This window comes from Mirounga angustirostris, unplaced genomic scaffold (assembly GCF_029215605.1).
Source record: "Mirounga angustirostris isolate CCGP_5_RB_7025 unplaced genomic scaffold, mMirAng1.0.hap1 SCAF_1, whole genome shotgun sequence".
NCBI classification, from domain to species: domain Eukaryota; kingdom Metazoa; phylum Chordata; class Mammalia; order Carnivora; family Phocidae; genus Mirounga; species Mirounga angustirostris.
In genome coordinates this window covers 80,599,670-80,623,001 of record NW_026991709.1, presented here as the reverse complement: position 1 = coordinate 80,623,001, position 23,332 = coordinate 80,599,670, and the positions used below count along the sequence as shown (strand labels likewise).

Here is a 23,332-nt window from a genome sequence, read left to right as displayed (position 1 = left end):
TTCCTGGAATGCAGGAAAGACAAGTAATTATGTTGCAGGATTATATGAAGTGTCCCGTGTCTCTGGCAAACTAGGTTTGGCCTGCTCGTGTGGGAAGACCAGTAGGAAAAGAAATGTTGGGGTTTTGATTTCGGGACCTGATGTATTGTAGAGATTCCGTGACTGCCCTCTCTCCATGGTGTGGGAGCCTTCGGATGCAGGATCCCTGACATTATTATTATCATCATCCCTGTTCCTAGGACTCCCGCCCTCGGGGTGGCGGCGGATCCCGGTGGCTTTCCTATCTCGAAGCTTGACGTGCTAGTTGAATCCTTGGATCCTGAAAGCCCTGGGTGGTTTGCTTCCTTCCAGCGGCTGTAATGACAGCTTTGCTTTGCACCCCGTGTGAGTCTCGAGCTTTGCAATGTGCCAGCGCCGCACGTTAGCCCCACGTCCCTCTCCCCGGGGCTCTCCTCCTTTTCTGCGGCTTTGCTTGAATGCGGAGCGCTGTGGGTCGCTTCCAGGGCCGTCACTGTTTCTCCCTCTGATGTTCAGCCACAGTTTAATTTTCAGCTTTTATCACTAGACTTCATTACATGGGAAGAAGAAAATGTGCTCTGGCAGATAGCATCGAATGTGATTTCCCTTCTCTTCCAATTGGAAAATCCTTCGTAATCGGTTCTCAGCGGGTGGGTTAGAGGGTCTGGGGACACTAGGCCGGGTGCTTCGTGTTTGTGCGTCTGCCCCACTGAGACTGCGTTCCCATCTGGTTGCTCCCACTTTGGTGTTGTGCCTGATGCTGATTTGGCAAATCGCTTTCTCTGTACAGCATCTTAGACTGACTCTTCTTTCTCGTCAGGGCTGTCGTGGGGCTTCGTGCCGGGATCTCTAGTGCCTCTAGTTGGTTGCCCTAATTTGCATATGATTACGCCATAAAAGCCATGAGTAACTGCAGTAAATGTTACTTTCTTACTTGAAACCTTCATGCCCTCAAACGCCTGTTACCCCCCCCCCCCCCCAGGGAGCCTTTCCTGAGTGGTAGGGAGTGGCCCGGGGTGGCACTGCCTTTCGCTAGATCAGAGGGTAGACCTGGGGGGGCACTGTGACCCGCCCAGGTGACGCGGGGAGCTGTGACAGGATTAGAGCTCAGGGTTCCTGAGTCCCAGCGCACTGTTCTGTCTTCCAGGGCACTTCTCTTAGGAGTATAGATCGCTGCCGTGTACTGAACATCCAGTAGGTGCCAGGCCCATACGTGATCTCCAATCCTCACAGTTCTGTAGAGTTTACAGAGAAAGACAGAGACTGAGAGAAGCTAAATAAGCGGGCCAGAGGCATTCAGCTAGTTGTTGCAGAATCCAGATGGAGCCCAGGGCTGTCAGAGCATGCGCCCTGTGTTCTTCCTGCGTCTAGAGGGCTTGTGAAAGCTCCGGGGAACTTGTAGCAAGGAGAAAATCTGCTTGCTTGCCCTTGCCATCCCTTCCTCTATCTGATAGCAGATAGGTCGTTCCCCCGTGCTCCATGCCGAGCGCAGCGCTGGGCACTGGGAAGCAAGAGACAAGAGGCCCTGTGTTCTGTTCTTTTTTTTTTAAGATTTTATTTATTTATTAGAGAGAGAGAGACAGCGAGAGAGGGAACACAGGGGGAGTGGGAGAGGGAGAAGCAGGCTTCCTGCTGAGCAGGGAGCCCAACGTGGGGCTCGATCCCAGGACCCGGGATCATGACCTGAGCCGAAGGCAGACGCTTAACGACTGAGCCACCCAGGAGCCTCTAGAGTGAGATTCTTTTAAGATAGTGTTATAGACCATGATGTCCTGGACCAGTAGTTGGAAACTATCGATCAAAGTTGTGTATATTTGGAGAGGACTGATGGTCCCTTAACACTTAGTGAAAGGTTCTCCTAAACTTAAATCTGATCAGTTATAGTCTGTTAAATTTAGGCTGTGTTATTACTCCAGTTCAACCAACTGTATCTTGCTCAAAATCTAGCTTACTGCCTTTCCTTCCTTTCTCTTTGTTTTACATAAGAGAAGGAACTTTAAAGCCAATAACCATAATTGCTGTTCTTTAGTAGTTTTTATACAGATTTTTTTGTTTGTTTCAACTAAAGAAATAGCAAAGAGGGTGATGGTGACAGTAGTTGAGGCTTCAGGACTGGCAGTACACTGTTGTTTAGGATAAGCTTTGTTTTTTTAAGATTTTATTTATTTGAGAGAGAGTGAGAGAGACAGAGCACGAGTGGGTGGATGGGTGGAGCGGCAGAGGGAGAGGGAGAGGGAGAAGCAGGCTCCCCGTGGAGCAGGGAGCCCTGTGCAGGGCTCGATCCCAGGACCCTGGGATCATGACCTGAGCTGAAGGCAGACGCTTAATGACTGAGCCACCCAGGCGCCCCAAGGCCCTGTGTTCTTTTTTTTTTTTAAAGATTTTATTTATTTGACAGAGAGAAAGACAGCCAGAGAGGGAACACAAGCAGGGGGAGTGGGAGAGGGAGAAGCAGGCTTCCCGCCGAGCAGGGAGCCCGATGTGGGGCTCGATCCCAGGACCCTGGGATCATGACCTGAGCTGAAGGCAGACGCTTAATGACCGAGCCACCCAGGTGCCCCAAGGCCCTGTGTTCTTAAGGCTCCCCCCCATTCCCTGTTCTCTCTCTCTCTGTCTTCAGCATCCCTTCCATTGCCACGTTTGCCAGTGTGGACAGCACTGTGTGCTAGGGTCCCCTGTCTTTCCCTCTCAGCCACGTGAGGACTAGGTACGCGGGACCCGTGTCCCATCCCAACTGGTCTGTGTGTGGCGCCCGCAGGGCCCTCCCATACCCCCTCCAGGAAGTCACACCAAATGAGGACTCAGAGCGTCCTGGCCAGTTACCACGTGCTGGAGGCCTTCCCCTCCTCATCCCAGCCACTTCCTGTAGCACAGCTCTTCTTTTGTCCCCCGTTACAAAAAACAAAACAAAAACACAACTAGCTCAAAGAATAGGCAGCTTGCCTATGAATGTCATCTAGTGCCCGGTGAGGCCAGGTTTGGGCTCGGGCAGCGCTGCAGTGTCCCAGGCACTTGGGGAGCAGGCCCGACCTCCCCCACACAGGCCGCGGTCACGCCGAATGGCTGTGTCGGCACTAGGAAGTATTGGGGAACAACAGAAAGAGGCTTTCAACTACAAGTCCTGCTTGCTTGGTAAGTTTTCCTGTCTTCTTAAAAGGGGTGGTACCCGTATTTTTGACAGTTAAAAACAATCCTCTCCCCAGAAGTGAATTAAATAAAATGAAACTGATATTTTCACTGAAATACAGGACAAACACGCCAGAAATCACAAAGAATCTTTACAAGTTCAAGTTCTTGAAAGTAGGAGGACAAGTGCCAGTGATTTCACGCTGGACCAGGAGAGCCCGGTGGCTGCCTGCTCAGACACCTAAAATGGACAGTTCCAGATCAGCCAGGATCTGCGATTGTTCAGCAGCTGTTTTTTGAACATTTGCTGGCTGTAGAGCATGGGGAACAGGAAGGAGACAAAGATACAGTTCTGATGTGCAGGGAGTCCACAGTCTGACAGACGAGACTGATACACAGAGAATCCCACTGTAGTGAGCGCGACATAACGGCGACACACGGGGCCCGTGGAAGCCAATCTGTTGACAGGACTGGGGCACACACAAGAGGCATTCTGGGGAGAGTGCTGGCTTCCGTGTGTCACGTACAAAAGTGTGATCTGGGCCTCAAAATGTTGTCGTATCAGGGAGATTTTGATGGTTTATGTAGATGAGGGGGGGAGCATGTTGCAGACAAGTCCTGCCCTGGCAAAGAAGGAATATATGGTATCAGATATCTCCATAACCTCTCAAGCTTTGCTTACCACCACTGGAGGAGGTGAAATCTTTTTGCGGGGTTTTAATGTCCCACAGATTCTGGGGTATTAAACCCCTCTTGTTCATCTTCGTACCCCAGACCCGATACTAATAGGGACTCCAGAGATATTTGTTAAACCCGAGAGCTGGATCTTATGCATGAGGCCTGGGGGGGATAGGGCAGGAGCCTGCATGGGCAGGAAGCCTTCGGTGGACAGGCGAATTCACAGAGGCCTGGTCCCTCCCCTCACAGCCTCCATATGGCACTTCTTGAGCCTGTAGAACCCTGGAAAGAGAGTACAGAAATCCCTGCTTCAGTGATTAGTAGTCATTTCCTGTATGCTTCCTTTTGAAAACTACAGTCTTATTCCAGGAAGGCTTTTAAGACAGGTGAGCATCTACTAGGTCCTAGGCTTGTCTACAAATAGCTCACCTCTTTTGCCTCAAATGACTTGTCTTCACTTTACCACAGAGCCAGTATGCCCAGCCAAGAATAGGGCATGTCCATCCTCTGGCTTCCGGGAGGGTTCCAGGGTGGCCCCAGCAGCTGCTCCTCAGCTGAGTCACTGGTGGCCCGGGGTGATGGCTTGCGTGGTACGATAGGACCTGTAACCCTCAGGTACTTCACACCCATGCAACAGCCACATTTTTCCATTCCTGAAGGACGTCATCTTTGGAAACCCCTTCCTGTGGTATTTCCAAGGAGTTTAAGGGCATAACAGAGGACGAAGGCCCTGAGAAGCCACCCCGCACACTTCTCTGGGCAGGTCGTGTTGTTTGCAGTCATGGGTCCGTGTGTGTCTGTGTCTCTGTGCTTCCCATTTGTTCTCCTGGCAGAGGCGGCCTAGGGTTTCTAAGGTAAAGGCCCTGTTTGTGACCCTTAATTGGTTATGAATTTTTTATTCCTATTAGGCAAGTCTCCTAGCCTTCTCCTCCTCAATTTACACAATCCCCTTCCCTTATTTAGTAAAACAGATGTAGGGCTTGCAATTCCGTAAGATTCAGAATAAACCATGTGGCAGGAGCATCCTTATTAAACTTTATTATATCCAAGGGTTGCTACGATGCATGCGAACCTAGTAGGTTGAAAACCAACATCCCTGATCTGTGGGTGCCGTAGGAAAAAAGAAATGCTAATGGAATGGATGATTTGGTACAGCGGATCAGTAGGAGGTAAAATACCTCGCAACCTGAGAGTTTCCTGTTACACAGGACTCCGGACAGGAAGTCTCCCGCCACCCTGAGCCTTTCTAGCAACACAGGGTAGCAGCACAGCATAGACTGGGGACTAGCATTCTCGGCACTGCCTGCGAGCATGTTAGAAACCCAGCACCTCAGACCCCACCCCAGACCTGCCACTTGGACTCTGCATTTTAACAAGATCTCCCAGGGATTCTTGTGTACATTCAGATCCGAGAAGTACTAGATCAGAAAGCATGAGTTCTGCACCTTCTGCCTCAGTGAGCAAACCCCCGGGGGCTAGAGTCATTTATTCTATGCCTAGAATAGACTCATCTGCCCATAGTATTTCCTGGGGGGTGAGAGCAGGATTCTGTTTTTAGCAGTGGCATTTTCTACTTATGACCTTACCTTCACTTTCCCAAAATGATTTGAGTTGGTTTCCAACATACATCGAGTAGGATGAAATAAATAAAGGAGGAAAACTTTATTATAAAACTGGGTTATAACTGCATACATAAATGTTTGCCACAAAGTCCTCAGCAGTTGCTAGTTGTACTAACCATTTATCCCTGAGCTCCACAGTGATAAAAACAAAAAAGAAAATACAATTATTAGCAGGTCTGTGTCCAGCACAGCTTTTCTCAGCAAGGTCTGATGGGAATTTTTTTTTTTTTTTAAGATTTTATTTATTTTTTGACAGAGAGACAGCGAGAGAGGGAACACAAGCAGGGGGAGTGGGAGAGGGAGAAGCAGGCTTCCCGCTGAGCAGGGAGCCCGATGCGGGGCTCGATCCCAGGACCCTGGGATCATGACCTGAGCCGAAGGCAGACGCTTAACAACTGAGCCACCCAGGTGCCCCTGATGGGAATTTCTTAAGTGGGTCACCTTTAAGTGGCCGGCACCATCCACACTTACGTAACAAGTACAATAGTGCATTTCACGAGATTTTTTTTTTTTTCTTACAATATCCCTTCAAAGCAAAGAGCTGTTTTATAAAAGTACCTCTATAAGGAGAGAGCTTTTCTGGCTCTTGCTGCTTCATCAGATGCTAACTTGGCATTTAAACCTGCTGTGTAACTAACCTGCCTTCCCCTCACCATAATCCGCCCCCTCCACTCCCTTCCCTAGTCTACTGCTGACTTGTTTCTGTCTGGACCTCCTTTATGAAACACAGAGCAACCAGGGAATAAGCAAAGGTGACATCGGGGTGGCCGGGCCCTTGTCATATGGCCTGTGGCAGTGGCAGGCCCCACAGCTGAGGCTTTGAATGGCCAGTGAAAGGCAAGTATCACCCTTGTCCTCAACCCGCCCCGCTCCCCAGTTTATGCCATTGATACTAAAGGGACATGGGAAATCAGGTGGCAAAACCATGTTTTTTGTTAAGTATCTCGAAGGTAATTAAGTATTTTTTCTTGTTTTGCTTTGTTTAAGCTAGGTGTGTAGTGTTTCTCAGACTTTCTGATCATCTTGAGCTTGGGTCTTCCCTGTGTATTTTACTTAGTATCTGTCGGAAGTGTGATACTCCACACAATCTCCAAGAATATGATGGTTTTCCTACCAAATTACAGAGAAAAGGTGTCTAAAAAGTGTCAAGGCAAGTTTAAACATTCTCAGAGAGTGATCTCTCCATGTGTCTGGCAGACCCAGAGACGTGGCACAGAATGAAAAGCAGAGCCTCTGTGGGTCCCCTCTTCTCTTTTCTGGCTGTTTTGGATCGTACTGTCCTCCTCAGGATCTCCACTGAGCGGCCTTGTCCTCATCCATCCCCACATCACTGAGGGCGCCAAGAACTAAGGCGTTACCTTAGTGGGGCACCACTATGGGGTTCCAGGGGCCATGAGATGTGAGCCTTCTCTCTCATAGCTGCCTTCTGGACCTTACAGGAGATCCTTTTCGCCTGCTCAGGAGGTGAAGTGGTAAAACAGCTCCCCACTAGGCTAGCGTGAGTGATTTCAAGGGTAGTGTTTCTCTCGTCTCTCTGAGCTCTTAGTCCATTGTTTCCCCTTAAGGATAGTAAAAACTTTGAGGAAAAGAAGCAAAGTCCTTCCTGGAAGACACATTATAAATTTATGTAACCTCTGTGTAATGCTTTTTTTTTTTAAAGTTCAGAATCCTTCTTAGGGGGAAAAAATGGACATGACCGTACCTTCCTCATAGAGTGGCACCCTGTCACCATCCAGACCCTTCGTCACTGAAATCCTCCTTTACAGATACATTCATTGTGTATTTAGTGATGCTTTTATTCATGCCAAGAGAGGTTCATAATAAATACAGAACAAAGGCCTCTTTTCACTAATCTTACACATCAGCATAAAAACACCTGAAAGCAACATTTAAGGGCATCTCTAAATTGTAGTAATAGAAGCTAGCATGTACGGAGCCCTTGTGAGGTGCCAGGCATGTTCACGACACTTTAAATCTGTGTCTCATCTAATTGTCGGTGAGCCCATAAGGAAAGCATTTTCTCCTCTCCCGGGTAAGGCCGTTGAGGCTCAGAAAAGTAACTTACCTAAGGTCACATGGCAAGCTAGCGTCCGCACTGCTCTTCCAGTTTACCTCAGACTCCAAAGCCTGTGGCTGCCTCCCCGGGATCCCACTTCTTTGCTGTGGGTAGGAGCGCTGGAGCAGACCCACCAAGAGGAGACGAGCAGCACAGTATCGGCGTGCCCGCCACCGTGGCAGGCGGAGCAGAGCCGGACAGCCGTAGAGAGAAGTTAAACTGCACCTCTTCCGAAAGCCAGTAGGCTCACCTTGCCACCCCGTTAGGGGGCTGCCAGCTTGATCACGAGGCCGGGAAAGGACGTGGCGTAATTACGAAGCCCCCCCCCCCCCCCGGCCGCCTCTACGAAGCGGCGTCTTTGCCCGCCGGCTTCGGCCGCGGGTACGGGAGTGCAGCCGGGCCGGAGGCAAACGGGGGTCCAAGCCCCGAGGGGAGCTTGTGTGTGGAGACCCAGAGAGACCCCAGTGGGGCCAGTCCCTCCACAGGTCAGCCTGCAGGTGGCACCGAGGGGCTGCGGAAGGCCGTGCCTGCTTCTCACGACTGTTCCGTAGGGTCTCGCCCTGCTGCCGCCTGCGTCTCCTCGGAAAGGCGCGGCGACCGGCTTCTGGCTCCGCCCTGGCCGAGCGCAGAGGCCGCCCGCGCGCGGTGGTCACCTTCTCGTTTCTGATTTCCAGGCAGCCTCGGAACCCGTCCTGGACCCGCAGCAAATCCAGGCCTTTGATCAGCTTTGCCGTCTCTACCGAGGAAGCTCCCGGGTAATGTTTTGGGGGCGGCTCGCATTTTATTTCCCACTTTATAACCACTGTCTGGGGAGGGTGGCGTCCTCCGGCCCTCGCCCCAGCCGCCGCCTCAGTTTGGAGCCCTGGCCCCGGGGAGCCCTCGGGATTAGCGGAGGACCCGGAGGAGGTGGCCAGAGCTCCGTCCCGGCCGTGTGGGTACTAACGACGGCCCCGTCTGCGCCGGCCGAGCGCGTTTGGCCGTGAACACAGCCGCTGAATGACGGGCACCCAAGACGGACGTGGGAACGCGGGCCGCCGGGGCGCCTGCCCGGAGCCTGTCTCCGGCGTCCTCCTCTCTCCTGGCGTCCTTGGCTCGGGGCGCCCACTCGCGTGGTTTAGCCGGGCTGCTCCGGCTTCCCCGGCTTCCCCGTCACCACTGCACGCCGGCTGGCAAGGTGGAGGAAAAGGAGAGCAGGAGGAAATAAACTATGTCCAGACGGTTCTAGAAGGTGTAGATCTCATTTCTGTTGTCCAGAACGTAGGCGCCCGACTGCACCTGACTGCAGCGGACACTGGGCAAATGGGTCTTTATTGCCGAGGGCCAGGGGCTGAAATGACTGGGACCCGTCCGGAACCGTAGAAGAGGACGGCCCGGGAGAGCTGCTAGCGGTCCTGCCCTCGCGTCCGTCTGCGCGCCCCCCAGGCACGTCCCGGGGGTGCCCGATAACTCCCTCCACCTGTTCTTCTTCACCTGCTGCCTGGGCACCCAGCCAATCACCCAGAGCAGAAGCCTGGCGGCACCCCTCCGCTCCCCAGGGAGCCCCCGGAGGCATCTTCTCTGTACCTCCTGTGGATTTCTCCCCTTTCCCTCCAAACGGTCACTCACAGAGGCCACTGCAAGTCTTCTGTCCCTGCTGCCTGGGGACTCGCTCCAAACCCCAGTGTCTGGTCACCCCCTTGTTAAAACTCTTTCCTGCCTCTCATCCCTGGAAGGTGGAGTCCAAACTACCACCTTCTCCGCGTCCCAAGTCCTACCTAGACTCCAGCCGGGCCCGATTTATTCTCGGCGCTCCGCTTGAGCTCACACACACCGTGTGTGGCTCAGCTTCTGTGCCTGGACTCCCTGGCCCCCTCCCTGCTCTTCTGCAAATACCTGGGGGGGGGGGGGGTAGCCCCGAGGAAAAGCAGTGTTCCCTCTTGGAGAGTCGGTTTTTATTCCAGGAAGCTTCCCCAGGGGTCTCCGGAATGGTGCCCAGCGGCTTTGCTGAGTTCTCAGCCTCAGCCAGGCTCTGCCCCATGAGTTGGCTGTCTGAGCCTCCTAAGGAAGCTCTGCTTCAAACTGTGGAGCCATTATTCACTATTCCTTGATTTCTAGATCACAAAGTTACAGAAGTAGAACACAGATCTTCTCTTAGGAAATAGAAAATATTTTTTCAGTTGATCTTTCTAAACCTCCCAGTGTCTGAATGTGGAAGAACTTTGAGTTTATGTACCATCTGTTGCCTGTTCTGTTCCTAGTCTTCTACAGAATTGTTCTTAGGGAGAACTTCACAGGCTGATGGGCAGCTGAGAGGGTTAGAGAGGATGAGAAGTGGCAAAGATGGGGCTCTGTGGACCAAGGGACATGTGTCTCCCCAGGCCGGGCCCTCAGTGCGAGTCCCGGCAGGACGACTTGAGCTGTGCGTCCATGGCCGGCTGAGTAACTCGCAGGTGGGGCTCCTGAGCCAGAGTCGTCGGCTGCGCCCTAGAGCGTCACTGGTGCTGGAGTGCTTTAGATAAGTGGGCACTTTGAACTGAGAGGCCCGTCTGCTGTGTCTCCAGTTCCCACAGTCACTGGTAGTGAGTTTTCCACAGAAGTGACGAATGGATACACGTGGCCCTTGCGTCGTCACTGCCTGGATGGAGAGAGAACCCCTTACCGGCTAGATCAGCAGAGGACAGAGTTCCTGGCACGGTGGGTGAGTAGGAACCGGTGCCAGACCAGGGAAGGCAGGACCATAGGTGGCTCGGCTAAGCAGAAATTGCCACGTGGACCTGAGGTTGAGTCCCGCACTACCACTCAGCACTGAGTGACTTAGGTCACGTTAACGCTGAGAACTCTGCGTTTTGTACGCAGAGGGTTCTTGTGGAAGGTTAGAAACCATACACACGTAGAGGACGTAGCATAGCGCACTCGTTGCAGTGACCTTGCACTAGTAGAAGTTCCTGCGGACGTGGGGTCCGGAGCCTGACCCAGACCTGCCGGCCCTGCCATGGCTTACGGCTCCCTCCTCACAGCTGAAGTGGGGGCTGGACAGGTTACACAGGAGACGTCAGAGCCAGGGATCGTAATCCGGGGTCATTGCCCTGGGATCCAGAGCCAGTTTTATACTTCCCTGTGGTGTAGCCCCGTCCCTTGTGTATCCGAGGCAGGGGGATCAAGGCTCCTCCACCTCTGTTCCACACACCTTGGCTGATGGGTGTCCCTTCTTTTGCAGCTGGCTCTCCTCACAGAGCTCTCCCAGAATCGCAGCAGTGAGAGCTACAGGCCATTCAGTGGCTCCCAGAGTGGCCCTGCTTTCAACAGCGTCTTCCAGAATGAGAATTTCCAGCTGCAGCTCATTCCCCCACCTGTGACTGAGGACTGAGGCCTCTTGGGGGGCCTGGCACTGGAGACCAGACACGATCCTGATGCAGCCAGGGAGGGACCCGTCTCTAACTGGCTTGGCCCCTCCGCCTGCCCCCTTCTGAGCCGAGGTGGATGTCCGTGCCCGGGCCTTTCTCCACGCCCGTCATGCCCCGGGGAGACTCCCTGTCTCTCCCAGGATGTTGCAGCAGCATCACTTCACCGACCAGTTGATTTTGTTTGCTTTTTCAGCAAAGGAATGTCTCATACTTCCATCCAGCTTTTTAAGAACATATGCTTTGCCCTTTGGGACTTTTTTCAGTTTCCCTGAAGCTTTGAGAATAGATGGGACTCGGGCAGATGGCATTCAGGAGTCTGTCCTACTTGGTCCCCTCCAGCTGCCGGGTAACATGGAGGAACTCGAGCTCTTGCTGCCGTCGGGAAGACAGAACAGTGGTGGGCCAGGCAGCAGGAGAACTGAAAGCAAACACCTGGGGGCAGGGCATCGCCCTTTTGATGCGTTTACGTGAAAACCCATTTGAGTGTAAGCTTTGCCCTAACAATAAATGCCTCTCTGTTTAAGTTCTGCAGGCCTGCTGGCCAGCTCTCAGTCTGTCCAGTCATGAGGGACATTTAGAGCCCTTGTTGCCACAATTCAGTTTTTTGGGGTTTTTTGTTGTTTTTTAAGATTTTTTTTATTTATTTGACACAGGGAACACACCAGGGGGAGTGGGAGAGGGAGAAGCAGGCTTCCCGAGGAGCAGGGAGCCCGACGCGGGGCTCGATCCCAGGACCCTGGGATCATGACCTGAGCCAAAGGTAGATGCCCAATGACTGAGCCACCCAGGCTCCCCCACAATTCAGTTTCATTAGTTCAAATTCAACCCTCTTTTACAGAAAAAAAGAAGCTGAGACTCACATGATGAATAATTTAACCAAGGCAGCACACACCTGAAATGGCAGGGCGGCTTGTCAGTTAAGTATCCGACTCTTGACTTCCGCTCAGGTCGTGATCTCAGGGTCGTGAGATCGAGCCCCACATGGGGCTCCGTGCTGAGCATGGAATCTGTTTAAGATTCTCTTTCTCCCTCGCTCTGCCCCTTCCTCCCCGCCCCCCCAGCTCTTAGTGCTTGCTCGCTCTCCCTCAAAAAAGAAAAATGGCAGAACAAAGTTGAGTTCAAGATGGCAGTGTAACAAGATCCTGAACCCGTCTCCTCCCAGGGACACAACAAATCAACAACTACATACGGAATAATTCCCTCTGAAAGGGAACTGAAAATGGAACGAAGAGAGCCTCCACAACAAAGCCTGAAAGGACAACATCAAGCTGGGAAAGAGGCAAAGACACAGACTTGCCAGGGGAAAACATCAGCCACGGGGAAGCACAAGTGTGTATGGAACTTTTCCCTGAGGAGTGAGGCATTTGAGCTGCACATCAAATACACCGCAAACCTTAGATCCTCCACAGGAGATCAGGAGAGATGAGCCCCCAAAACACTAGGTTTTGAAAATCAGTGGGGCTATGTCCAGAAAAACAAACAGTAAAAAATGGAAAACCCACTCTTAAAGAGCTGAGGCACAGACTGTACCCAGAAACCAGTGCAAAAACACCAATTTAAAAAGCACGTAGACTAAGTAAAGGAGACCCATTTATTAACCTTAAAGCATCTGCCAAAGAGGAAACAGCAGATTTCCCCTGGGGGCTGAGATACTGGTGGGCCATTTTGGAATTCTCCGTCTAATCTGCTAGCCCCAGAGAAGTTACACCCCACTGACAGCCCCACCCAAACACACTGCAGTAGGCCTGACACCCTGCAGTCGGGCCAGGGGCCACCTGCCCCCCCAGAGTACCACAGCCATGGCCCAGCCCAGTAGGAGGGGGCACACAGCTCACGTAGGGGACCAAAGGAGATTGTCCTTCTGCATCCCACAGGACACCTACAAAAGGCCACTTCTTCAACATTGAGAGAGGTCACTGACTCACCTAATACTTAGAAACGTGGAGAGTTAGGCAAAATTAGGGGATAGAAGAATAGCTCCAAACAAAAGCACAAGACCTCAGGAAAAGAACTAAATGAAACAGATTTGCAAACTACCTGATAAAATGGTCATAAGGATGCTCACCAAACTCGGGAGAAGAATGGATGAGCACAGAACTTCAACAAGGAGAATATATAAGAAAGTACCAAACAGAAGTTATAACTAAACTAAAAAATACAGAGGGGTTCCACAAGAGACTGAAGTAGAAGAACAGATCAATGAACTGGATGAGGAGGAGCAATGGAACTCACCCAGACAAAGCAATAAAATGAAGAAAATTTTTAAAAGAGTGAAAATACCTTAAGGGACCTTTGGGTCTTATCAAGCAGAATACAATTCACATTACATAGATCCCAGAGGAAGGAAAAAAGGGCCAAAAAAATTATTTGAAGAAATAGTGGCTGAAAACTAATTTGGGAAAGGAATCAGACATCCAGGTCCAGGATAAACCAAAGAAAACCACACTAACACACATTATAATTAAAATGGTAGAAACTAGGGGCACCTGGGTGGCTCAGTCAGTCAAGCGTCTACCTTTGGCTCAGGTCATGATTCCGGGGTCCTAGGATAAAGCCCCACATGGGGGTCCCTGCTCAGCAGTGAGTCTGCTTCTCTCTCCCTTTGCTCCTCCACTCCCCCCACCGCTTATGTTCTCTCTCTCTTAAATAAATGAATAAAATCTTTTGAAAAAAATGGTAGAAATTAAAGAGAGAATCAGGAGCAGCAGGAGGAAAAACAACTTGTTATATATAAGGAAAACCCCATAAAGCTATCAGATTTTTCAGCAGAAACTTTACTGACCAGGAGGAAATGGCATGACATATTCGAAGTTCAAAAAGGAAAAAACTTCCAACCAAGAGTTCTCTGCCCAGCAAGATTACCATTCAGAATTTAAGGAGCGATTAAGAGATTGAGAGATTTTGCTTTCCAGATAAGCAAAAGCTAAAGGAGTTCATCACCACTAAACCAGCCCTACAGTAAGTGTTTTAAAGGGATTTATTTAAGCTGAAAAGAAATGGCACTAATAAGGAAGCATATTAAAGCAAAAATCTCACTGGAAAGCAGTGCCTGGCTAGCTCAGTCAGAATAGTGTGCAACTCTTGATCTTGAGGTTATGAGTTCAAGCCCCACACTGGGTGTAGAGAAAATATTTTTTAAAAATCTCACTGGAAAAATACAACAAACCTAGTGGATCGATCACAAGGCAAGCATGAAGGTTAAAAGACAAAAGTAGTAAAATTAAGGAAGGTGGTCCAAGATGGCAGCAGAGAACGACCCTAAACTCACCTCCTCCCACTGACACAATTTATATACACCTACGTAGAGAGCAATTCCTTCAAAAAAACTGAGGGCTGATTGAACAGCCCAACAAACAGTAGAGGGACCACATAGAGAAGACTAGGAGAGATGGAGACATGGTAACCATGGGAACACCCCCCTCCCCCAGTGCGATAGAGAGGGAGGTGACTGAGGGTCCCAGTCCAGACTCCCCTACCCTGAGGCACAGTAAAAACAACAGTGGCTTAAAGGCTAATTAGATTATAAGCGAAGCAAATCCATTTACTAACCTTAGGGCAGCCACCAAACTGGCAGGGAACTGCTGGAACTCTCCAGGGTAACAGGCATGGTCCATGCCATTTTTTACACTCGCCCTCCACCTTGATAGCATAGGCAGGAGCAGGGTCCAGGCGCTCACACCAGCCTGTTAGGACTGCCCCAGTGCACCCTGGACCCCTGGCCCACACCAGCTCCAGCCATCCCCCTCAAGATAGCTCTGGCGCAGTGCACTCTGAGACTACCCCCTCCACTCCCAGCATCCACCCAACCCAGTCATCCCACCAATACAGCCCCAGTGCAGCACACCCAGGGATTCCCTCCCAGCCCATGCCCACTGTCCTGCAAAGGCCCCAGGACTCCTCTGGTCTTTGCACATTCCAGCCATCTCACCAGGGTGGCCCTGGCATGGTGTACCCCAGGACCCCCAGCCTGCTCCAGCTCCAGCCAGCCTGCCAGGGCAGCTCTGGCATTGTGCACCCAGGGACTGCCCCCAGGGTGGCCCTGACAAGGCACACCCTAGCTCCCCCAGCCCAGGCCCACTTCAAATCCAGCTGTCCCATCAAGGTGGCCTTAGCGTGGTGCACCCAAGGACACCCTGGCATGTGCTCACTCCAGCTATAACCACTGTGCCAAGGCAGCCCTGACATGGAGTGAGTGCCCTGAGATACCCCTCCACCCCAGCCCACAACTGCTTAGCTCCCGCCAGCCTGCCAAAGCTTCCAGTCAGTCACACACAGTCTCCACAGGAAATGCTCCTACACGAGGCCACTCCTTCCAGACCAGGACAGGTAAGTGTTCCTCCTAATTTATAGAAACAAACAGAAAATCAAAATAAAATGAGACAGAGAAATATGTTTCAAACAAAAGAACAAGATAAAAACCCCAAGAAAAAAATCATAATGAAATAGAGGTAATTCATCTGACAAAGAGTTCAAAGTAATGGTCATAAAAATGCTCATTGAAATTGGGAGAAGAATGCAGGAACATAGGGAAAACTATAACAGAGAGATAATATAAGAACCAATCAGAGCTGATGATTACAATAATTCAAATGAAAAATACACTAGAGGGAGTGAACAGTAGATAAGATGATGCAGATCAGCAATCAAAGAGAGAATAGGGGAAATCACCAGAACAGGGAAAAGACACAAGAATTTTGTAAAAGTGAGGATATTTAAGGGGTCTCTAGGAAAACATCAAGTACAATAACATTCACATTATAGAGGTCCCAGAAAGAGCAGAGAGAGAGAAGGGGACAGAAAACTTATTTGAAGCAATAATGGCTGAAAACTCCCCTAACCTGGGAAAAGAAGAGGACATTCAGGTCCAGGAAGCAGAGAGTTCCAAATAAGATGAACCCAAAGAAAGCCACATGAATACATTTATAATTAAAATGGTAAATGTTAAAGAGAGAATCTTAAAAGCAGCAAGAAAAAAACCAAATAATCATATACAAGGAAAACCCCATAGGACTATCAGCTGATTTTCCAGCAGAAAATTTGCAGCCAGAAGGGACTGGCAGGATATATTTAAAGCACTGAAAGTATTCAACCAAGAATACTCTACCTGACAAGATTATCATCTAGAATTGAAGGTTCCCAAATAGGCAAAAACCAAAGGAGTTCATCATTTAACCAACCTCACAAGAAATGTTAAAGGGTCTTAAGTGGGACAGAAAAACTATAACCAGAAATAGTAAAACAAATGAAAGAAAAAATACCACTTGTGAAGGCAAATACATAATAAAGGCAGTGGATCAGCCACTTACAAAGCTAGTATGAAGATTAAAAGACAAAAATAATAAAATCAACAGTAACTACAAGAAGTTGTTAAGGGATACACAAAATAAAAGATGTAAAATAGGACATCAAAAACAAAACTAGGGAGGGGGAGTAAAAATGTAGTGCTATTAGAGTGTGTTCAAACATAAGCAACTATCTGCCTAAAACAGATGTTCTGTGTTTGTTCCAATATATAGAAACCTTATGGTAACCACAACCAAAAACCTATGATACACAAAAAAGAAAAAGAGCCCAAATAATATTGAGACGAAGAAAGGAAGAGAGTAAGAAAGAAAGAGAGAGAGAGAAAGAAGAGGATAAAAAAAGAGAAAAAGAAAGAAAAGGAAGGAAGGATAGAAGGAAGGAGAAAGGAAAGAGAGAGAGAGAAAGAAAAAAAGAGAAAGGAAGAGAAAGACAGACAACCACCGCAAGGGAAGAGACCAGGAGAAGAAGGAACAGGGAGGAACTACCAAAACAGCCAGAAAACAACAAAACGGCAATAAGTATGTACTCATCAGTAATTACTTTCAATGGAAATGAACTAAATTCACCAGTCAAAAAATGCAGGGTGGCTGAATAGATTAAAAAAAAAAAAAAAAAAAAGACAGCAGGGCACCTGGGTGGCTCAGTCATTGAGCGTCTGCCTTCAGCTCAGGTCATGGTCCCAGGGTCCTGGGATCAAGCCCCGCATCACGCTCCCTGCTCCGCGGGAAGCCTGCTTCTCCCTCTCCCACTCCCCCTGCTTGTGTTCCCTCTCTCGCTGTTTCTCTCTCTCTCTGTCAAAATAAATAAAATCTTTAAAAAAAAAAAAGAACTATCTATATGGTGCCTACAAGAGTCTCACTTCAGATCTAGAGATATGCACAGACTGAAAGTGAAGGGATAGAAAAAGATAATTCCATGCAAATGGAAATGAAAAGCAAGTAATTATATGCATATCAGACAAAACACACTTTAAAACAAAGACTAATAAAAGACAAAAAAGGCATTACATAATGATAAAGGGGTTAGGGTGCCTGAGTGGCTCAGTCAGTTAAGCATCTGCCTTCAGCTCAAGTCATGATCCCAGGGTTCTGGGATCAAGCCCCAGGTTGGGCTCCCTGCTCAGCAGGGAGTCTGCTTCTCTCTCTCCCTCTGCAGCTCCCCCTGCTTGTGCGCCCTCACTCACTCTCTTGCTCTCTCTCAAATAAATAAAATCTTTTTTAAAAATGATGAGTTCAATCCAAAAAGATATAACATTTGTAAATATATATGCACCCAACATAGGAGCACCAAAGTATATACAGCAAATATTAACAGACCTAAAGAGATAAATTAAAAGCAATGCAATAATAGTAAAGGATTTTAATACCTTATTTTCATCATTGGATAGATCATCCAAGCAAAAAGTTAATTAGAATATATTGGTCTTAAACAACACATTAGACCAGATGGACTTACTAGATATATACAGAACATTCCATCCTAAAGCAGATGGAAGGTACATGGAACATTTTCCAGAACAGTCACGTGTTGGGCCACAAAACAAATCTCAGTAAATTCAAGAAAATTTAAATCACATAAAGCATCTTTTCTGACCTGAAACTAGAAATTAATTACAAGAGGAAAATGGGAAAAACCACAAAAATGTGGAAATCAAATAACATGCTACTAAACAACCAATGGGGTCATCAAAGAAATCAAAGGAGAAATAAAAAATTACCTAGAGACAAATGGAAACAGAAATAGAACATATCGGGGTGCCTGGGTGGCTCAGATGGTTAAGCATCTGCCTTCGGTTCAGGTCATGATCTCCAAGTCCTGGGATCGAGTCCCACATCCAGCTCCCAGCTCAGCGGGGAGTCTGCTTCTCCCTCTCCCTCTGCCCCTGCCTCTCCCCCTGCTTGTACTCTCTCTGTCTCTGTTTCTCTCTAATAAATAAATAAATCTTTAAAAAAAAAAGAAATAGAACATATCAAAATCTATGGGGTGCAGCAAAAGTAGTTCTAAGTGGAATGTTCATAGCAATACAGGCCTACCTCAAAAAAATAAAAACCTTTCTTTACACCTAGAGAATGTAGGTGTAAAGAACTAGAAAGAACTAGAAAAACAACAATGTCAAGTATTAGTAAAAGGAAAAAATTATAAAGATCAGAATGGAAATAAATGAAATAAAGACTAAAAGGACAAAAGAAAAGATAAATGAAACTAAGAGCTGATTCTTTGAAAAGATAAAATCAACAAACCCTTAGACAACCCAAGAAAAAAGAGAGGACTCAAATAAATAAAATCAAGAATGAAAAAGAAGTTACAATTGATACTACAGAAATACAAAGGATCCTGAGACTACTATGAACAATTATATACCAACAAACAGGACAACCTAGAGGAAATGGATAAATTCCTAGAAACAAACAATCTTCTAAGACTGAATTATGAAGAAATAGAAAATTTGAATAGTCCAATTACTAGTAAGCAGATTGAAAAAGTAATCAGAAACCTCCCAATAAAGAAAAAAGAAAAAGTCTGGGCTAGGTTGGATTCATTGGTGAATTCTACCAAACATTCAAAGATTTACTACCTGTCCTTCTCAAACTACTTCAAAAAATTGAAGAGGAGGGAAAGCTGCCAAACACATTTAATGGGGCCAGTATTATCCTAATACCAAAACCAGATAAGGATACCAAAAACAAAAAAAAATAGGCCAATATCCTTGATGAACATAGATGCAAACATCCTCGACAAAATATTAGCAGATGAAATCCAACAATTCATTAAAAGGATCATACACTATGGTCAAGTGGGAATTATTCCAGATATTCAAGGATGGTTCAATATCTGCAAATTAATCAACATGATACATCATGTTAAAATGAAAGATAATGATCATATGATCATCTCAATAGATACAGAAAAACCATTTGACAAAATGCAACATCCAATTATGGGTAAAATATCTCTCAACAAAGTGAGTATTGAGTACCAAAAGTGGGTGCCTCAACAAGTTGTCATATATGACAATCTTACAACCTAACATCATACTTAATGGTGAAAAGCTGAAAACTTTTCCTTTAAGAATGGGAACAAGAAAAAAAAAAAAAAGAACGGGAACAAGATAAGTGTGTGCACTTTTACCACTTTTATTTGAGAAGGTATTGGAAGTCCTAGCCAAAGCAACTAGGCAAGAAAAAGAAATAACAGGCATCCAAATCAGAAAAGAAGAAGTAAAACTATCACTGTTTGCAGATGACACGATGCTATATATATAGGATACCCTAAAGAATCCACCAAAAAACTGTTAGAACTAATAAATGAATTCAGTAAAGTTGCATGATACAAAATCAACATACAGGGGCGCCTGGGTGGCTCAGTTGTTAAGCGTCTGCCTTCAGCTCAGGTCATGATCCCAGGGTCCTGGAATCGAGCCCTGCATTGGGCTCCCTGCTCAGCTGAGAGCCTGCTTCTCCCTCTCCCTCTGCTGCTCCCCCTGCTTGGGCTCTCTGTCTCTCTCCCTGTCAAATAAATAAATAAAATCTTTTTAAAAAAAAATCAACATACAGAAATCTATGGCATTTCTACTAATGACAAAAAACAGAGAAATTAAAAAAACAATCCCAGTTAAAATTGCATTGAAAAATTCTGAAATGCTCAGAAATAAATTTAACCAAGGAGGTTAAAGACCTGTGCATTGAAAATTATAAGATGCTGATGAAAGAAATTGAAAAAGACACAAATGGAAAGATATTCCATGCTCATGAGTTGGAAGAATTAATAGTGTTAAAATGTCCATACCACCCAAAGCAATCTACAGATTCAATGCAATACTTATCAAAATACCAATGGCATACTCCACAGAACTAGAACAAATCATTCTAAAATTTTCATGGAACCACACAAAAGATCCCAAATAGCCAAAGCAATCTTGAGAAAGAATGAGTAAGAATAACAAACCCAGGGCGCCTGGTGGCTCAGTTGGTTAAGCAACTACCTTCGGCTCAGGTCATGATCCTGGAGTCCCGGGATCAAGTCCCGCATCGGGCTCCCCGCTCAGCAGGGAGTTTGCTTCCCCCTCTGACCCTGCCCCCTCTCATGCTCTCTCTCTCTCTCATTCTCTCTCAAATAAATAAATAAAATCTTTAAAAAAAAAAAGTAACAAATCCAGAGATACCACACTCTCTGATTTTACACTATACCACAAAGCTAGAGTAATTAAAACAGTATGGCATTGGTACAAAAACAGATACAAAAGTCAATGGAACAGAACTAAGAGCCCCCCACCAAAAAAAAAAAAAAAATTTATATATATATATAAAATAAATCTATGACAAAAGATCCAAGAACACACAATGGAGAAAGGACTGTCTCTTCAATAAATGGTGCTGGGAAAACTGGACAGCTACATGCAAAGGAATTGAATTAAATGACTATTTTACACTACACACAAAAATTAATTCAAAATAGATTGAAGACCTGAATGTAACACCTGAAACCATAAAATTCCTAGAAGAAAACATAGGCGTAAACTCCTTGATATTGATCTTAGTAATGTCTTTGTGGATCTGACTCCAAAGGCAAAGGAAAAAAAGCAAAAATAAACAAATGGGACTACATCAACTGCACAGCAAAAAAACCCAAAAAAACAAAAAAACCCATCATCAAACAAAAAGGCAACCTACTGAATGGAGAAGATATTTGTAAACCATATATCCAATAAGGGGTTAATATCCAAAACATACAAGGAACTCATACAACTCAATAACAATAATAACAACAACAAAACTTGATTAAAAAATGGGCAGAGGATCTGAATAGACATTTCTCCAAAGAGGACATACAGATGGCCAACAAGCACATGAAAAGGTGTTCAGTATCACCAATTATTAGGAAAATGCACATCAAAACCACAATGATATATTCTTTAATACCTATTGGAATGTCTATTACCAAAAAGGCAAGAAATGACAATTGTTGGAGAGGATGTAGAGAAAAGGGAACCCTTGTACACTATTAGTGGGAATGTAAATTGGTGCAGCCACTACAGAAAACAGCATGTTTCTTCCTCAAAAAATTAAGAACTACCATATGATCCAGTAATTCAACTTCTGAGTATTTATCTGAAGAATATGAAAACACTAATTCAAAAAGATATATGCACCCTTGTGTCCATTTCAGCATTATTTATAATAACTAAGATACGGAAACAACCAAAGTATCCACTGATAGATGAATGGATAAAGAAGATGTGGCATATTTACAAAGTGGAATATTATTCAGCCATAAAAAAGAATGAGATCAGGGCACCCGGGTGGCTCAGATGGTTAAGCATCTGCCTTTGGCTCAGGTCATGATCCCCAGCATCCTGGGATAGAGCCCCACACTGGGCTTCCTGCTCAGTGGGGAGTCTGCTTCTCCCTCTCCCTTGCCCCTCCTCCTCCACTTGTGCTCTGTCTCTTGCTTTCTCTCTCTCAAATAAATAAATAAAATCTTAAAAAAAAAATGAGATCTTGATGTTTACAACAATATGGATGGAACTTGTAGGTCTTATGCTAAGCGAAATAAGTCAGACAGAAAAAGACAAGTACTGTATGATTTCACTCAAATGTGGAATCTAAAAAAAAACAAAGCAAATAAATAAAACAAAACAAACTCACAGATACAGAGAAAAGACTAGTGGTTACCAGAGGGGAAGGGGGTTGAAGGGTGGGCAAAATGGTTGAAGGAGTCAAGTGTTTGGTGATGGATGGTGGTGACCACTTTGTAGTACATACAGATACCGAATTATAAAGCTGTACACCTGAAATGTAATTTTTTAAGTGACAGATCAGGGATTTGAACTCAGAACTGTGATTCCAGATATTCCAGATGCTCCCTGCCCAAATTACATAGCAGGTTTCTCAATGAGCCTAAAATTAAAGCCAAAGGCACTTGATATTCTCAAAGCAAAATTTGGTAATTGCCCTTCTTCATTTTATAGTCTAAAGAGCAAAAGCTATTCTGAATATCAGAACTTCTGTTAAAATCAGGGCCAGTAAACAACAAATGACTCTTTAGCCCCTGTCCTATTTTCCCAGTCCTTGAGTTCTTTAACCTCTCATTCCAGTCACAGTACCATTGAATAAATTACAGCATCTTTATATTCAGGTCATGCCTTCCTAAGAGTATACTCTGGATTGGATTTGAAGAGCCCTCTCGTCCCTCCTGAGGGTAGATGAGAAACGGACTCTGAGTGCTGGGCAGCCCTGGGCACTGGGGATGTGGCAGGCCTGAGCTGAGCCCCAGTCCCTGCCATCTGGAAGCCACTGTCCCTGTCCCTTCTCATGGCACTGAGCAGATGTTCTACTCTGCAGTGATGTCAGGCCCTGCTTCGAAGCAGTCCCTTAGGGGCAAATATTTGTCCGGAAGTATTTCTAGACTCAGCAACAGCAACAGTTCTGCTGACATCTCCATGGAGCTCACAGAGGGGACCGGGGGAGCTCCCAGGATCCAGGAGCAGACCAAGAGCAGGCAGCTCTAAGTGTCCCCCACTCCAGCCCCAGTGCTGAGCTCCAGTGGCTTTGTTAGGTCACATGCTCACCCCTTGGCTGTGACAGGTGGTAAAGGAAGGCTCTGGGGAGGAAGTTTCCATAGACCCTTCAGGTACAGTTTGGGGAGAGCATGTACCTGGTCTGAAGAGTCTCTTCTCACGCTGCCCGCCTGTGGAGAAGGAAGAGATGACGCTCTGAAAGGACATCAAGGCCCTGATGGGGGAGGGGAGTGGATTCTGGTTGGTCAAAACACGGCAGTATCCATCACAGTTTTGTTCCTTCCTGGTAAACAGTAAGTATTTGAATATTACTGTGGCCCACCTGAAAACGGTTACTCTCAGCTCGCAGCTTCAGCCGAGTGCCCCTGCCCATTGTGTTTGCGTGCCCCCAACCACCACCGCCATCAAGGGGAGAGTCCTGCCCAGTTCTCCACAAACAGCAGAATGGAGTGCCGGGAAGAGTGCTGGGTTGCCACTCAGGAGTCCCCCCACTGGCCCACATGAGAGCTGAGGAAGGCTGTCTGCTCTTCTGAAAAATAAAAATAAAAACGATCTGCTCCATCTATAGCAAAGGTCCAAGTGATGGGTGGGAAGACGCTTTCCAAAGGTAACACTGCCAACCAGAACC

The 23,332-nt window shown here is 47.0% G+C and overlaps 1 protein-coding gene across 4 annotated transcripts in view; it reads left to right on the top strand.

Moving 5' to 3' along the window:
* The window catches only part of VPS8 (VPS8 subunit of CORVET complex), a 252,839-nt gene extending 241,427 nt beyond the window's left edge, over window positions 1–11,412 (top strand). For 3 of the 4 annotated variants that reach the window (XM_054504291.2, XM_054504292.2, XM_064584184.1), the window contains exons 46-47: window positions 8,175–8,255; window positions 10,697–11,412. In XM_054504291.2, the coding sequence (XP_054360266.1) occupies window positions 8,175–8,255; window positions 10,697–10,846 (231 nt within the window). In that variant the 3' untranslated portion in view covers window positions 10,847–11,412. Of the gene's footprint in view, window positions 1–8,174; window positions 8,256–10,040; window positions 10,178–10,696 lie in introns of all 4 variants that reach the window. The other variant, XR_010409242.1, reaches the window with a different exon arrangement.
* The last annotated feature ends 11,920 nt before the right edge of the window (window positions 11,413–23,332 follow it).